General features: G+C 35.4%; 1 protein-coding gene across 2 annotated transcripts in view; it reads left to right on the forward strand.

Moving 5' to 3' along the window:
• The window catches only part of LOC132197074 (kinesin-like protein CG14535), a 215,579-nt gene that overhangs the window by 106,570 nt on the left and 92,420 nt on the right, over positions 1–16,589 (forward strand). The window contains exon 1 of one of the 2 annotated variants that reach the window (XM_059620123.1): positions 15,411–15,483. The exons of the other annotated variant lie outside the window; for it this stretch is intronic. Coding sequence (XP_059476106.1) covers positions 15,449–15,483 — 35 coding nt within the window. The 5' untranslated portion in view covers positions 15,411–15,448. Of the gene's footprint in view, positions 1–15,410; positions 15,484–16,589 lie in introns of those variants that run through there. 2 annotated transcript variants of the gene reach the window in all.

Raw genomic sequence — 16,589 nt, forward strand, 5'->3', positions numbered from 1 at the left:
TGACGAAAGGGGGACAAGTGATGTATGGGGATTTCAGCAATAGCAATTAATGTTTATATTCAGCAATATTAAACGGAACGTGGTTAATCCTTCGCTAAGGCTTTCCTGCGACAATCCTTCAGTTTAGCAATACTCCTAAATTAAAAAAAAGTGACGTGCCCAAATTAAGGTGTATTATAAAATAAATTTTGATTTCTAACCAGCGCAAGGAAATATTTGCAAAAAGTGCTTCTTTCACATTCAGCTCACGATTCGAATACGACCTGATTTCAAATTTTATCCAATAAATGATACAATCAATGTTTCCAAAGAAAAAAAAGATCCCACGTTCGGATCAATGCTGAATACGATTGCACGTTAATTACGATTTGGCATTTTTTACGATTTCCAGAAAAATATGATTTTACGTTTTGCACGGATCATTGTCAAACATAAATAATAATACGCTCCAATATTAAGTCATAAGATCTAATGAATGTTACGAGATCCAGTGTATAATACTAACCAATGTTTCCAACGAAAAACTAGATCCCACGTTCGGATCGATGCTGAATACGATTGCACGATAATTATGATTTGGCATATTTTGCGATTTCCAGAATAATAGGATTTTACGTTTACACAGATCCATGCGAAAGATAAATAATACGCTCCAATATGTCATATATATTATCAAATTAATGATACGATCCACTGTATAATACCAAACAATTTTTCAAACAAAAAAAAACTAGATCCCACGTTCGGATGCATGCTGAATACGATTGCACATATATTTTCATATTTTGATATGGCATATTTCACGGATTTAAAAATAATACGATTGTATGTTGCATCCAGTACCATTTGGAAGTAAAATACTGTGCACGTTGTGATTTGATCCGATGAATGATCCGATCCAGTGTATAATGCGACCCAATGTTTAGTAAGATCCAATGGGCAATTAGATCTGATGGTCGAGTCAATGCTGAATACGATTGCACTTGATTTACGATTTGGCATATTTTACGGTTTCACGATTAATACCATCCCACGCTCCACGTTAACTATCTAAGTGAACTGTAATACGATCCCACTTATGGTATGCGTTTCAAATTATCATCAATACGCTCCAACGAACGATCCCTTTGTACGACCAGTCTATGCTTAATACGATTGCCCGTGAATTAAGATGCGGTGTATTTCGCGGTTTTACGTTTGATGCACGATTCCGCGTTTCGTACCGTAAGTTCACAGTATACCAAGTCAACACGGGGTTTTACGCTCAGAAACCAATGTGGTTGTGAGTTTCTACATCAACGCTGCTTAATCATTTTGGTATGAACAAGCATTACATGCTTGCGAGTGTACTCGCAAACTTGAGTAATGCAACTGTAGGATCGAATACTACAAACACATCGGATCGTGCTAAAAAAAAAAAAAAAAAAAAAAAAAATTGCATCGTTCCGTATAAGCAAATGCATATGCACACTAAAGGTTTGCTTGGCTGTCGGCTGGCGTGCGGAGTGAAATTCTGTACAGCTATTGTCATCGGAAACGTAATATTATTAATATTAATTATTAATGGTTCCTTTATTGCCAACAACAAAACTACTTCATTATTACATCTTACAACAATACAGAATTTCGCTCCGCACGCCAGCCGACAGCCAAGCACACCTTTAGTGTGCATATGCATTTGCTTATACGGACCGATCCAATTTTTTTTTTTTTTTTTTTTTTTTTAGCACGATCCAATGTGTTTGTAGTATTCGATCCTACAGTTGCATTACTCAAGTTTGCGAGTACACTCGCAAGCATGTAATGCTTGTACAGTTTTTTGTCACGATTTGCAAATTCATAATTAAAAACTAGAAAGAAAAGGGAAATAACAAAATAAATTCTGCGGCAAGATATTAAACGCTTTAAAATTGCATGATAACCATAATTTAAAACAATAATCTTTATCGCATATTTTAAATTAATTTTAATAATTCTTTATTCAAGCTGTTTTTATTTTAATTTAAATTATTATTTTAATTATTTTTTTTATATAAATTCTGCAGTTTATCATTTTACATATATTCAAGAAGAAAAGTACATAAATATATGAAAAGTTTTTAGTTAAATATAAATAAAATATATATATTGTTGTCATCTAATTATTGATATGACAAGAAAATCATTCAATGATATATCTTACTCACACCTCTTCTAATCAGCTCTGATACATGAACATGTTAATAATTAGTATTAATAACAAATATTATAAATTTGATAATCTCTGATTCCTATTATTTCAAGATTTCCAAAAGATTTCGAACGGTTAGGGGATGCTGAAAAATCAAAATGATACAGGCCAGTTCTGGTGAAAATAACACTAATATTTGACCTGTGAACCAAATCAGAGATTTAAAATTATATCTCACAAATTAACACATATCAAGGAAATTTGATATTTTTTTGATAATATTTTATTACTTTATTATTTGATTATTCAAATTAGATTTTCCATAATCTCATTCCAAGCCATGATGCAGTTGGTTTTTTCCAATGTCAACTACTCTCTTGTATGCTAATTTTATAACGTATTGTCTTTTGCATGTTGCAGGTGAGTTTCAATGTCCTGCTTTGTCTTGAAATCAGATGCTCTCCTGTAATGGGTAAGTGAGAGAGCAGCTAACTGCAGTTCGTTTTTACTGCCTGGAAACTGATCCCGGATCACAAAATATATCGCAATTTTTATGGAAAAAGAGGTAAGATTTTTTTTTTAAATGCGATAAAAAAACCTGAAACAGACAGAAATAAAACAAAGTGTACTAAAATATTTATTCTTCTTTGTCAATGAATTTGATTTATTTTTCTATCAATTTCATATAATTCAGTGAATAATTGATATCTTTTTTATAAATAGAAACAAATAGAAAATAGAATCAATTTATTTTCAATTTAAAAATCAATAGTCAGTAGGTTTTTACTTCTGGAGAAATCGAAGGTTTGCCTCTTGAAACGAGAGTACCTGCTTCATTAGTTTCACTTTGGGTCCCCTTTGCTCTCGTGCATATTTCGGCGGTGCAAGATGGATTCTTTCGTCAAGGGGAGCAGACACGGGGCGGCCGTTAATAGTTATAGTGTTGCCTTTAAACGCTTTCCGCGGGGGTGGATGCTCGAGCTGCTGCCCCTAACTTAAAGTGGGTGCCACCCCGAACACGTCCTTTATTGCGAAAGTACGCGCAAACACATTTAGAAAGACGGATGCATCCTCCGACCGAAATGAGCAGCAACCTCTTCAAATTCTGGCGGCGTCCCGACCGTTAATTTGCATGAATGCGAGATGCACCCCCACCGGGTACACTAGTTGGATGCGCTAGACTTCATTAGTTTTTATTGAAACTAATTGGACGACGTTCTTAAGAAAATGCGGTGCGTTGTAAACAGAGTTTAATTTAGAAGTGGAGCGTTTAAATTAGCGTTAAATCTAATTAAAAAACACGAATGATTGACACAAACCGGAAAACTTGTAACAGTACATACGTACATACATTATATTAATTGATTGAAAGTGTTAATTGGCAAAATTTAATTTTTAAATTTATCATATCATAATATCGATGTCCAAATAATTTTTAAATAAATTTTAATTAAAATATTTTTTCTCTTGAAGAGTTTGGCATCAGAAAGATATATAAATATAAAATTTCTACAATTTTCAATGCATCACAAAAAAATATAAAATAAAATGGTAGTTTTATTTATGGGTTATTGTATTTTTGAGTGAAAAAAAGGTTTTAATAATCTAAAACCAAATTAGGTGGAATATTATTATATTTGTTATACTTATTATGCAACAGAAAATATAATTATTCACTTTATTTTTCCAATTTGGCCTTCATTAGGCTGAACCTCTAAATTTTTGAAGAAGAAAAAACGAACAAATTTTTAAATTTTCTACGCTTGGATTTTTATAATATACTCTTTTAATTTAAAACAATTCTTACACTCCTTTCTTTTTAATTTCAATAAAAAAAAGTTTCTTCATGCTATGCAAATTTCAACCTATTTATTGGGAAAATAAAATCGTTTTAACCGAAGAGAACTTCTTTCTTACTAATAACCACCATTCTAAATTTGTACCTTTTGATGATGTATTTTAAGTTCAATTAATTTATTTTTCTTCAAACAAGTCAGAACAATGAATTGTGAAAAAATTGGTTAGGAGACAAATAGGCACACAGTGCTAGTGAACAACTCACTGAAACTCATAGCCGAGTATTTACCAAGAGATAAATACCTCGATACTCGCCGCACTACAGCCTAAACTACGGGAAAAAAATTTCAAATTTCTTTTACATGCTTTGCACAATTTTGCAAAATCATTTGACGCACACTTTAATTGAGAGGAAAATAATGAAAGTATATTTTATCTATCAAAATTTATGCTACACGCTTTTCTTTCAACGCAATGACGCACTTAATGTTAGAGGCTTAAACAAGAAGTCATGCTGCTTGCATTGTTTAAGCCTCTTATTGCCGATCAATCAAACGCCGTGATGAATTTTCTTTGTCAGAGAGCAGGTCAACAGCTGTTTTGCCACCTCTGCCGGGCGCCTGTCAATGATTCGACGCACATCAATTAGTAGTCGCTGCTCTTATTTATGGGCCAATCGTGAGTTTAGCTGGCGCCAAATGTGCGATAAACGCGCGCGGCTTGCTCGATTTTTCACCGCCCGCGATGTCAATCTCGGCACACATACAACAATGTGCGCACGTTTCGCTCTCGTTCGGCCGGCGAACACATTTAACACTCGCGGTGCAGTTAGGTAGTTTGAGAACCCTGACCTGCCGTCACGCGAACATGATTGATCACCTGCCTCTTGCCACCATATTCCACGCCGAGAGAGATAATCATCCTTGGCCACGATTCGTTTATTCAACTTTCGAACAGTATGATTTTCAAAAGATCAAAAGCGAACTGGAGCTGCTGGGTGTTTTTTCGAGTCATTTATTATATTCAAAGAGTCGTTTGTCAAATCAGCGATTTCTTGCTTCGGCCCGGAATAGACAGGGGATGAAGAATTGATTTAATTATCTTCGCGTTTTGCCGGGTATAAAAAGCGGCAACGAGAAGCATGTGGGTCAGGATTTCACGGTTTGTTTTGACTTGTCTCGTTGAGGGAGTGACATTAATCAAGCCGCGTGCGCACACCACCGATCAAATTTGATGGATTGAGGAAGGAGTGTTTTAGTTTTTTCTTTTTGGCCCAACGTTTTATTCTCAAGAGAGCCCACGTGGGGTGCTCTAGGCTATTTTTAAATTTTTTTATGATTTTTTACTAAAAATTTGTAGTAAATAATTTTAAAAAAATATTTAGTTAATAATATTTTGGCATAGAATTTAACTAGATAATTTTTTTTAATTTTATTATTCAAATTAGCAATTATTTTATTTTGTTTTTAAACAAAATTTCAAATATTCAAAATTAATTGTATATTAATATTACCGTTTAATACTTTGTTCTACAAAAATTAGTTTATAGATTATTATTATTTATTCTACTCAAGTCATACTCTTGGAAAATTGAATTCAACAATTTTGGTGATAAGCACTGGTTAAACCGACGAAGAATTTTGTGATATTATTATTTGATCAATATTGAAATTTTCAATTTAAATTCGGATAATACCGTAATATGTAATAATCAGACACAAATATTGAGCGCTATAACCTGACCAATAATAGTGTAGAAATAAACAGGAACTATCCATCATAATTGAAGATTGAAGAATAGCGCAAACCAAATTTATTGATACAGTCGGAAACGAGAAAGCAATTTAGCCACACGTTAAATTTGCTCAAGGGTGCAGTTTATTTGCGAAGTCTCTCGTCCCCGTCGCGCGCCCCTCTCGGCGTCTGGCCCGAGCGCAGTGCTGCCGTTAATTCTTGGCTTCAATTGAGCCATCTGCAGAGAACCTGCTCGCTGCTTTTCTGGTGAAATTGCACTTCTTAATTGCCTCTAATTTATCTCCCTAGACTGCAAATAAAAAGGAGACAGGGATTATCGGGCGCACACAAAATCAATTATTTCATTTGGCTGTAAGTTAGTGTCCGTGTGTGTACTCTACAGACGGCTGATTGCTCGCCTCTTCACTTTTCGTCAAGTGCTTTCTGCAATTTTGTGGGGAAAGAGCATCGTGCAGGCCAGATCACAATGTCTTATGACGCTGACCAATTGATATGGAATTTGCGACCAGCGACAATTTCAGGGGGTTGAAATCTAATTTTTTTCCTTTCCTCTGCCAGGCTTCGTTCAATCTTCATAAAATTTGCAATTAGGTTTATTATGTAACGACACATTTTCCTTTTTTTTCGTTTATCCAATTTTTTTAAGTATATTAAAACCCAATTTTTGTCCTTGAATAATAGAATTGAACAAGTAAAATTTTAAATTCAGTTTAAAATTTCCATTTAAGGACTGATGGATTCCGAATATAGCTACTCATCGCCATCCAACAGCATAATTACGGCAGCTCGCAATTCCAACTATTTTAATGGGTCGGCCGTTTATTTCGAGTGTTTATTGCCCGCAGAGGGGTTTGATTTTTCAACCGAAAGCCATTTTAGTCAACACCTCGGAGACAAAAGGTGGCGCGTGTGCCCTGTATGTGTAATTTGAAAACACAGGCACTGCAGCAGTGCGACGGCGGTGGTAGTTACATTTGGGCCCTTACACGATGAATGATGACACTCCTGGGAGAAAAATAGGGAGGGGCCAACCGGTAATATAACAGCAAGCACTGCAGCTATTATACGGCGGCGGGTTTCGCAGCAGCCGAAAGCGGACCGACGGGGCAGGTTGTGTGTTTTGCGAGCTAAAAGTCAGTCGCGTGGCCAATTTATCGCACCCAGGCCGCGATAATTGATTGCCCTTTCTCCGCCGCACCATGTTTCGGCAATTTTTCGGGAGCACCAGAGGTCTCGGAAATTGATAAATGCCCTTTATTAATGACCTGGGCAGTTTGTTCGGTTACGGTTAGCAAATTGCCTTAAAAAAAGGCCGCATTTGAAGAGTAAGAAATTATCTTTAACTCTTTTTTACTACATGATCGTTTAAAATCACATTTTGTTTAAATTTAAAAATGATTTTCATTCCTAAATTTTCTCTCGAGAACATGATGCAATTGTGTGCTACGGCATCTAAAAGCCTAATTTGTTTAATTTAATTTTTGTTTTTAAATTACATCCTTTGAATGGAAAACATTTTAAATAGCCTTTTGACCTAAATTAAAAATCATTTTCAAATTTCAATTGCAAATAAACTTTTGAAATGGTTACTTTGATATATTTTTGTGTAGTTTTAGAATGATCGACTGATATTTTTGAGGTTTTTAAAGGCAGACACCGTTTCTTTATCCATCGGTATTGGCCCCTGTCACGTATGCAACGTGCCGCACCGAGGCAATAACACACGCGTGTGCACCCTCGCTTGCTTGCCAGCAGTTGGGGAAAAAATAAAGTCGCGCTGTATAAATAATGGACAGGCATCAAGTTTGACGGGTGCATTTCTTGCTTAAAGCGAGAAAAGCCGCGTCAAGAGTGGCTCGACTCGACTCTCTCTGCTCTGTTTTTGTTTCTATGGCAACTCTCATTTTGCTGGAGTAATTTTTCATTTCCTGCATGTCTTCACTTGCCCCGCGTAATAACACCAACATGCAAATTTATCGGGCCCTCTCCTTTCCTGACTTGTATAAGTTAGATAAGCTCTTGATAGTTGAGATGAAAAGGAGAGTCTTTACAACAGGTCACCTAATATTATTATTATAAAAGTTAATGTGTTATGTATTTTTATAAAAATCTTTGGCAATCTTTTAAAAAGTTTGGAATCTCCATTATTCATAATTTAAAATCTAGAATAGGTCTAAATTCAGATATTTCTTTTTTTATATAATTGTTTCCGGTAACTTCATGGAAATGAATTAAATTTTATTTTTAGATTTAACCAAAAATTTTCCATCTCTTGAATTCCACCTCATTTAAATGAAAGGATTTTTCTTTCTCCAAATCAGTCTCTTTTGGCAATCAATGCGGCGTAGCAAACTCTCTCTCCCTTGAATTGACTGCATAATTACGAATTAGCCGAGATCTCGCCGTGTCAAGCTGAGGAAGGAAATGAGAAAACCCGCCAAACTCCCTCGAGAGTTCCCTCCTTTGAGCGGAAGAAAAAAAGTGAAATTGGCGAAATTGAATTACAAAAGAACTGGCGCGCGCCTGAAATTAAGCGGCTTATGCAACCGGCACAGCCGCCAGAGATTAGCGATGTAGCCCTTGTGCGCGCCGCGTCTCGCGCGAGTATCAAAGGATATATTTTAATTAAGCCTCATACGTGCTTAATAATTTCAGCTGGCGGACAAAGAAAACAAAAAGAACGCGCGGCGGTTTTGATCAAAAGAGCACGCAAGCAGCGAGAATAATTATGCACGATGCTGGTTGACGTTTTCATATGTTTTATTTCCGCTCTCTGAGCCGTGCTTTGGTTGATCCCGACACAATTGCAAATCCTTTCCGTTACAATGTGTGGTGCTTCATTTTGAAAACAAAGAGATTTGCCATTTTTATATACAATAAGTTCCGAGCAAAGCACAAAATCAGAAGAATTTAGTATTTAAAATAATTATGCTCCTTAAATGAGGCGATTTAAAAAAATTAATATAAGATCGTGAACTATAAAAATTGTATCTATAATATGATTTATTTTCTAGATCCATGGGGAGGAGGATATAGATTCTCCAATTGTTTAGAAACATAAAGCACATTTTCCCGCTATTCATAAAAAAAAAATCAAATTTTCAATTTGGAAAACCTTATGATGTTGCAATCAGTATAAAATTTTATTTTTATTTTTGTGTTTCTCTAACAAAGTTAAATCCATAATATCATCATTTTTGGTACCGCAATAAGCACTTCACGAGTAAAATCTCGGCGAATATCGCGTGTTTAAGTGGCTGACTGGCGGATCGCACTTTTTCGCCTTGGCAAACAGCACTTCTCGCGGGTAACATCTGGTGCCAACTGCCTCTGTCTGCCTCCGCTTCCCACCCCCAACCCACCTCCAACCCTAATGGTCTGCCTCAAGCTGGCTGCTATTGGCTTTCTGCAACGACCGTGGATTTCCGCTGGCATTCGCATGCCCAGATATAGCACGCCGACTATTGAACAAACTATCATAGGTTTTGCGGGGAAAAATTTAGATAGTCAGTGTCGGGAAAAATTCACCAGCTGATTTATGCAAGAAGTTTTTAGTGCAAGTTATAGACTTGCATTATATTTACATAATTGATTGAATATTTTGAAAGCCTTAAAATATCAAAACGATTCTGAAAAAATATTTTATGTATTTTCTCTTGCAAATTATATCTACTCAATTAACCAATTCATTAGAAACTTAATAGTTAACTTGAATTAGCACAAAAATTATTTTTCTTGACAATATTCGCAGTTCTGAAGTTTTGAATAAAAAACATCCATTAAAATGGACTATAAAACAAAATAATTGAAGAAAATTTATTAAATTGTTGAAATGAAAAAAGAATACAAAAAAAAAAAAAAATATGTTTTAAATTTAGAAGGCAGGCCAAGGAGTGGAAATTTTTAATAATTAGAGATAACAAGCTTTTTCCTCGGGCCTCCTTCATCTCAAGGAACATAATTTAATTTGAAAACTCAGAAAATCGGCTCGCTTTTTATGAGGCCTTCTCATGCTTCGCCCCCGGTGGCCACTCGTTTTAATTACAAAGCGCCTAGGAATGGCCTCATTAAGTTCAAATTAGTTGCTCTCCTTTCTTTTTTTCCTCGGAGGGAAATTTCAGACGGCTGAATTAACTCAAGTGGCACAAGCGAGAACTTTGCCGGTTGCCACGCCGACACGCAGCCCGCATTATCTATCTTGTTGTATCGAATTTCGGGCGAATATGAGGACAAAGGGGTTCAAGGTCGTTTCCAAGATGGAGTTTGGATATGCAAACACACGGAATACACAGAAAATAGAGACGTTCGAGTTACAATTAGATAAAAACGCCTCGACCATTCTCTGCGCAACCCCGGAGCAGTTTTCCGACACAAAAGCTGCTCCGCTTAGTTTTCCACCCCTTGGGTTTGGCCCAAGAGTGCTTGGTGACCATGCCGAGTGATATATTTGACCTGGCCCCTCGTCTGCCCCGACCCCAGCCGTTTCATAGTCGACGATATATTTGGCTCGCACTACAGCCGACGCTGAAACAATTGTCTGCGCCGGACGTTGCGAGCATTTTTATGGACGCATTAATGGAAATTATCAATTTTTGTCATGATTCGCTCGACGGCTCAATCTTCATCAGGGCCAATCCGCGCCAAATGACCCATGACGCTTTTATTAAATCCATCTCTGCGGGTGGGAACATGCGACGTGCTGACCATGCTTATGCGCCCTAAATCTGCAGTTTTATTCAAAGCATTTAATAATAGGAGGAGAAATTAGACTATCTTGATATTATTGAGCGTAGAGAAAACATCATGTATTTGAGAATGGCATTCCATAAAAAAATCATCTACAAATAATTATTTAGATTGTAAATTTTTCTTAATATTTCAAAATGATCAAATATTTCCTTTTATAAGTGTACCTGATATTAATATTTTATTTGATGATACATCAATCAACAGTTGCAAACAATGCAGGTAATAGGTTACTTGCATGAAATTCTGGGAAAATGCAATGGATTATATTTATTTAATGCAGTTAAATAAAACTACTAATCAATTTGAATAATAATTTGATAAAAATAATCATACTTCTTTTCTAAATATAAAAATTAAGATAAAATATATATTTTATTATGATCTTGTTTAAAAAACAAATGGAATAAATAGAATTAAATATAAAACTAAAGGTTGATACAAAAAAAATAATAATAATATCTTAGCACAGTTCAATATGATTCATTTCAAGATTAACAATCTTAATATAAAGTAAATGAATTTATAATCCTCTAATTGTAAGACATGATAACATTATTAATGATTATTTTCATCAAAATGAAAAAAAAAAACAATCAGGCTTATAATAGAGAAGAAACATTCCAGAGACTTGTTTTCTAAAAACGAAACCCTTTAAGAGCTCTCTTATTTTAAAAACAATTCAAGCCCATTTTAATTAAAGTTGTACAATCCAAAAGTTTATGATGAAATTTAGGGTTTTTATTAGCGGAATGAGCAGAAACAATAAGAGATCTTCTCAGAGGAAAAAATTAATTACATCGCAGGGCTTGCCAATCAAAAAGAGATTAAAAGAGAGCCACCCGCATCTTAGCTTGGTGCAATTTGCATTTGAAGAAGCGCATTTTGGCCGCTGATGAATTTCTTGCGCCGAGGAATTAAGAAAAGAAGCGCAGGGGGAGAAAGTTTTGTGCAGTCGGGGGCCGTAAGTAGACGTTCAGGGCGAGTGTTTTCGGGGTGGCTTTCGACGGCCGGCCAAATGGAAGGAAGCACTTATCGCAATACATTTTATTTGCGAGCGTCCCTCATACGGGGATCGAGAATTAAGTGCGGAAAAGAGAGGAGAAAAGTGGCCGGATTTTTTATTTGGCCCTCGCTTTCTCTTTGTTGGTCGGTCACAGTTAGTTAGCCGCACTTTTTTTACACAATCAGGCAATGGGGCGGATTGAATTTATGGCCGACGACAAATTGAATTTATTACCCAGCGACGTAATTGGGGAAATTCGAGCAAACAACGTTTCTCCAACTAAAACGCAGCGTTTAGCGACGGACGCAGTATAATTACTCAAAAAATTTTGGTCTCTCAGTTCGGCTATATAAATGAGGTTTAGTCAGATGAGCTTTTTAACCAAATGCAAAATTTCTTTAACTTTTCACGTCAAAAATGAAATTTTTGGATTTGATCTGACATTGGGTAATGAAAAAAGTGAATTTTTTTAAATTTCAATTGTTTCTATATAAGCAATGAAGATTTTAAGTAAAAGATTTTTTCCCAATGCCAGCACAGATTATGACAGTTAAAATTGCAAAACAAGGACGACCAAGAGAGGGTTTAATGTTTATTACTAAACATTAAACATTACTTCATTTGATTGATATTTTACAAATTATTTGAATTTCACAAGAAAATTATTTATATATTAAAAATACATATTTAGTTCAAATAAATTCCTTTTTTATTATCAAATATTATTAACAAAAAATATTTTTTTTTACGTATTAAGCGTGGTTGATACGTAACAAGAAACCATTCATACTTTTCTCGCTTACAAGTAGTAGTGTTATCTGCTGGAGAAATCTTGTTTATTTTATAAAATATTTTTCATAAATAACAAGCTTTTGATTATATTTACCAACTTCGACTTGTATTTACTTTAGTCTTGTATCTAATATTATGTTTTTCCTGGATTAATTAAAAAGAAAACGAGCTCGGCACAAATCCGATCGGGCGCCACGTCTTAATTAAAAGACTCTTTGCTTTTGCTCCTCGAAGCAGCACGTCAGCTGCTCAAGTGCTTTATTTTCCTCCACGCTGACAAATCACCGCCTAGGTATTTGAGTTGAATGTACTCGGAACAGAAATCAGTGGTTCACCCCTTTTTGTCCGCACTCTACACTTGGGGTCGGCAAAGTGTGAGAGAAATTCCTGCAGGGTCATTATTATTGCACCCTCTGCTCGCTGGAGAAGGACTCGAGTTTTTACCAAAACAGCTCGATTGTCATTGACATCTATTGGAAAAGTTATCTCATTAGTATGGAAATTCCTGAAATGCAAATCAAATTCTCAGCGGCAGTCGCAGCACTTTTGAATAAGTCAAACGCCGCAGCGACCAACTCGGCCCAGGGGTTGAAGCATTTGAAAGCCCCTCCGCTGCTTGAAAACAGCTTTCGGTCTCAATTGACGCCACCCGCAATCAAGATGTAGGAATTATTTAAGCTGAAAGCCACCACCGTGTTTGCAAGAAATTTCCCTTCCAGTTTTTAATTAATTATTTTTAGACCTAATAGATTAAATTAAAAAAAATTGTATAATTTTATAAATTATTTTTGAGAAGTCCAAAAAAAGGCCCCGACTTATGATAACTATTCTATTACCTTTATCAGAATAAATTTTATTTCCAACCAAGTACTTAAACTGATTTTTTTTAAATCTATAGCCAGTTATTCCTCATAAATAAACTTTTTTTACTCTAAATCCTGGGAAATCATTTGCATAGGCGGTTTTTTATTCTCTATTTTCGTCTTCACATCTGATGGCATGACCAAACTAGTATTTCCGGTTGATTTTCTCTATAAGCAAACCAAATTCAACAAAGTTGTGTTGATTTTTCAACGATGATCAACTTTTGGTCTCTGAAATGTATTTTTAGACCGTGATACCAATATTTAGCATTCGGAAATATTTGTACACAAAGCGGCAAAAAGCGACGTTTCGCATTTGGTGGAGATCAAAGTGGTCACTGCTAATTGTGGGCCAAGACAAACAAAGCCGGCGGTCTGCGATGGTCGGCCCATTACTTGAGAGTGTCCTTTTTGCGTCCCCTCAAAGGATTCTTGCGGTGCATTCAGCGCTGAAATTGCAAAGTCGGCCGGTGGCGCGCGCGCCCGTTCGCCGGGCGAATAATATTCGTGTGTGTGTGTGACAGCCATCAGGGTGGGCATTAGCCAAATGTGTAGGCAGCCAAGGGCCATGCGAACAGTTTTATCTGCCCGGTCGAGGCCCTCATCATCATACTTGTCTAATATTGCGCTGGATGTTCAGCCGTCACTCACTCACGGCTTCGCTCGCGTCGGCTGCTTTCGAAATTTGCGGGTTTTGGAATTTAAATACTTTTTCAGGTTCTTATTTTATTGTTTTTATCCCTTGCTTTATTCTTTTTTTTATCTGTCAAAATCGATCAACATTTATTTTTGACATTTCTCCTCAATTTTAAAATGAAAATGCAGTAAAAAGTCAGTTTTGGCTAAAATTTAACCTTTGAATCGATTTTGATGTTTACATTAAAATTGTTTATAAATTAAAACTCGCATTTACAGAGAAAATCAGTTTTGTGCTCATGATTCCAACACTCTATTATGTTAGTCCATTGAGAATTTCAGCAAAACCAAACATAACCTTTATGCGGTGATTGTTGTTCCAACCCAACAGGAACCTATTGAAATACGCAGCACATTGAGTGATTGAGTTTATCAAATGTTGGCAGTATTCAAATTTTACAATTTTTTTACGCCACCAACACTTCACTTTTGTTCAAAATTAAAATGTTTTAAGTATTTTATTTTTACATTATAAAATAATAATTATATATTAAAAAAACTCTTGAATATTCATGCTTACTTTGTACATCACCAAAAACTATTTCAGGACTTTTTATTATAAAAACATGTTTTCTCAGTTTGTAAAATAAAAATCAAACAGCTTTGCTTTAATGATATTTTGCAACTTGCTTATATTAAGAGACTTAATTAAATAAAAACTAGCTAGAGCTGAAAAACTGCTTTCTCTTTATTTGTTGTTTTCGTAATTTAAGGGACAAGATATTAATCAATTCTATGGACAAACCTTTAAAATTCAATTTTGATTATATTTCATAACCCGCAGTTTGAATTCCCAGTGCCCTCACAGAATAATTTCACCCAGAAGCTGAATAGTTTTGTATAATTGTGCTGTGCTGCAACATGGGCAGGCCATAATTTCGTTGATGAGAACCCTGATTTTAATTATACATTCCTGACGTGCAGCTTAACGTAATAATTAGTGCATCACGTCTGTAATTTGAAAGTCAAATTTGCTGCAATTGAAACGTCTGTTTTTAAAACTGCCTCATTTGTATTGCTTAATAATGAATAAATTCTCACAAATTATTTTCTGTTTGTTTCAGGTAAGAAAAACCAGTAATAAACAAGCGGTGAAAATACATAGTTTCAAGGTAGGAGAAAATAATTCGGGCCCAATTTACACACTCACTTAATTTTAAATTATTTTCAACCAGGGAAGAACATTATACTTCAGTAAAATCAAAATCCAATCACCTTGAAGCGGCGTGATCGAAATTGAGTGCCAAACTGCAAATCGAGTTTGAATAAATTATCAAGCAGTCGGTGTTGGTTCCATTAAAGGCTCGGTCTGGTGTCTCTCAATCAAAGAGCTGATGAATAATCGTCTTTGCCGAGTGTGCAGTGCCATCCATTATCCGCGTGCGTTCGGTGCATTGCAGAGTATGTGGAGGCAGCGAGTGCGCGAGAGCGAGAAAACTAACTCATAAAGTTCACCATAACGGGGCGCGTGCTCCGTTCTGATCGATGATGGAGCGGGCGGGCGGGCGCGCGACCCGCCGGCCGCCGATCCCTCCATTAGGCAGTCAGTATTCCTCAGTCAGGCCGCGGGTGCGGACACCTCTGTGCTCCCTCCGACATGAACGCACCACGTGCCGTCTGATCATGGACACAAGGGAACCACCGGACACGCCCACAAGGTAGGACGCGGGACACGTTAGATGTTGCGAAATGCAATTATGCTGCTGTCAAATATATAAGCAGCCAGATTTTTGAACTTGCAAAGAAAAATTATAAATAAAATAAATATTTTGTTAAATTTATTATGCATTAAAGTTTAATGTAATACACTTGATTTTTTTTAAATATTTAAATTTAAAACTTATTTAGAAGCGGTTTCCAAAAAATTATTATATTTTTATATTATAATTTTATTGCTTATTTCAAGTTATTTAAGTGAAATATTTTTTATTTCTCCCATTTGGTAGCTAATTGATTTATTTTTAATTATTAATTAATCTCATTTAATATAATGTAAACCATGGATAATTTTGACAAAACTTACACTGCTAACGTTAGACTTCCTCAGTGCGAGCAGATTTTTTCTATATATTCACATTACAAAGCTTTAAAAATTATAGGTTACTGGATAACAAATCATAATTTAAACTTATTAACGGTATTATGCTTCGAAGTGAAATGCAAAATACAAATATTCTCAATCAAACATTTATCAGTATTTTGTGTGAAATTAAATATAAAATTCAAAATTTAATGCAGTTAAAATTTCAAACATTTTCATGGCTCTCATTATTTTATAAATATCTTGTACCACACAGTATTGAGCAAAAATATTCATATTTTTTTTTTCAATTCAACATAAACTCATAAGAAGGTTCCATTACATGAAAGGCAAAAGATTTTTCATTTTTAGTGATAAAGCGAAATAGTTAGGAAATTGATGACAATTTTTTTTCAGAACAGCTAATTTATAGGAATATTTCTCATAAAGATTATATAATTATTGACTCTTATGATATTCACTTTTTTCAGTAATTTTCATATTTACAAAAGAAACTTTGAATTAAAATAGTATTCCTGAAGAACGAAAAACGATTTCAAATCAATTAATAGTGGCCACCAACAGACCAATTTCCGAGCTCGTTCGCAAAAAGCAGCGCGGCGGGTTTTCACTTTGGCCATTGAAAAGGTTTACGAGGGCGATATTCGTGTCGATTGTCTGTGCCGGTCGGTGTTATTTCCGCGGTTGCGGCGCGTCAGGCGGGGTCGCATCGCTTGGTTATTT

Source organism: Neocloeon triangulifer, unplaced genomic scaffold (assembly GCF_031216515.1).
Source record: "Neocloeon triangulifer isolate White Clay Creek 2 clone unplaced genomic scaffold, ASM3121651v1 ptg000012l, whole genome shotgun sequence".
Lineage (NCBI taxonomy): Eukaryota > Metazoa > Arthropoda > Insecta > Ephemeroptera > Baetidae > Neocloeon > Neocloeon triangulifer.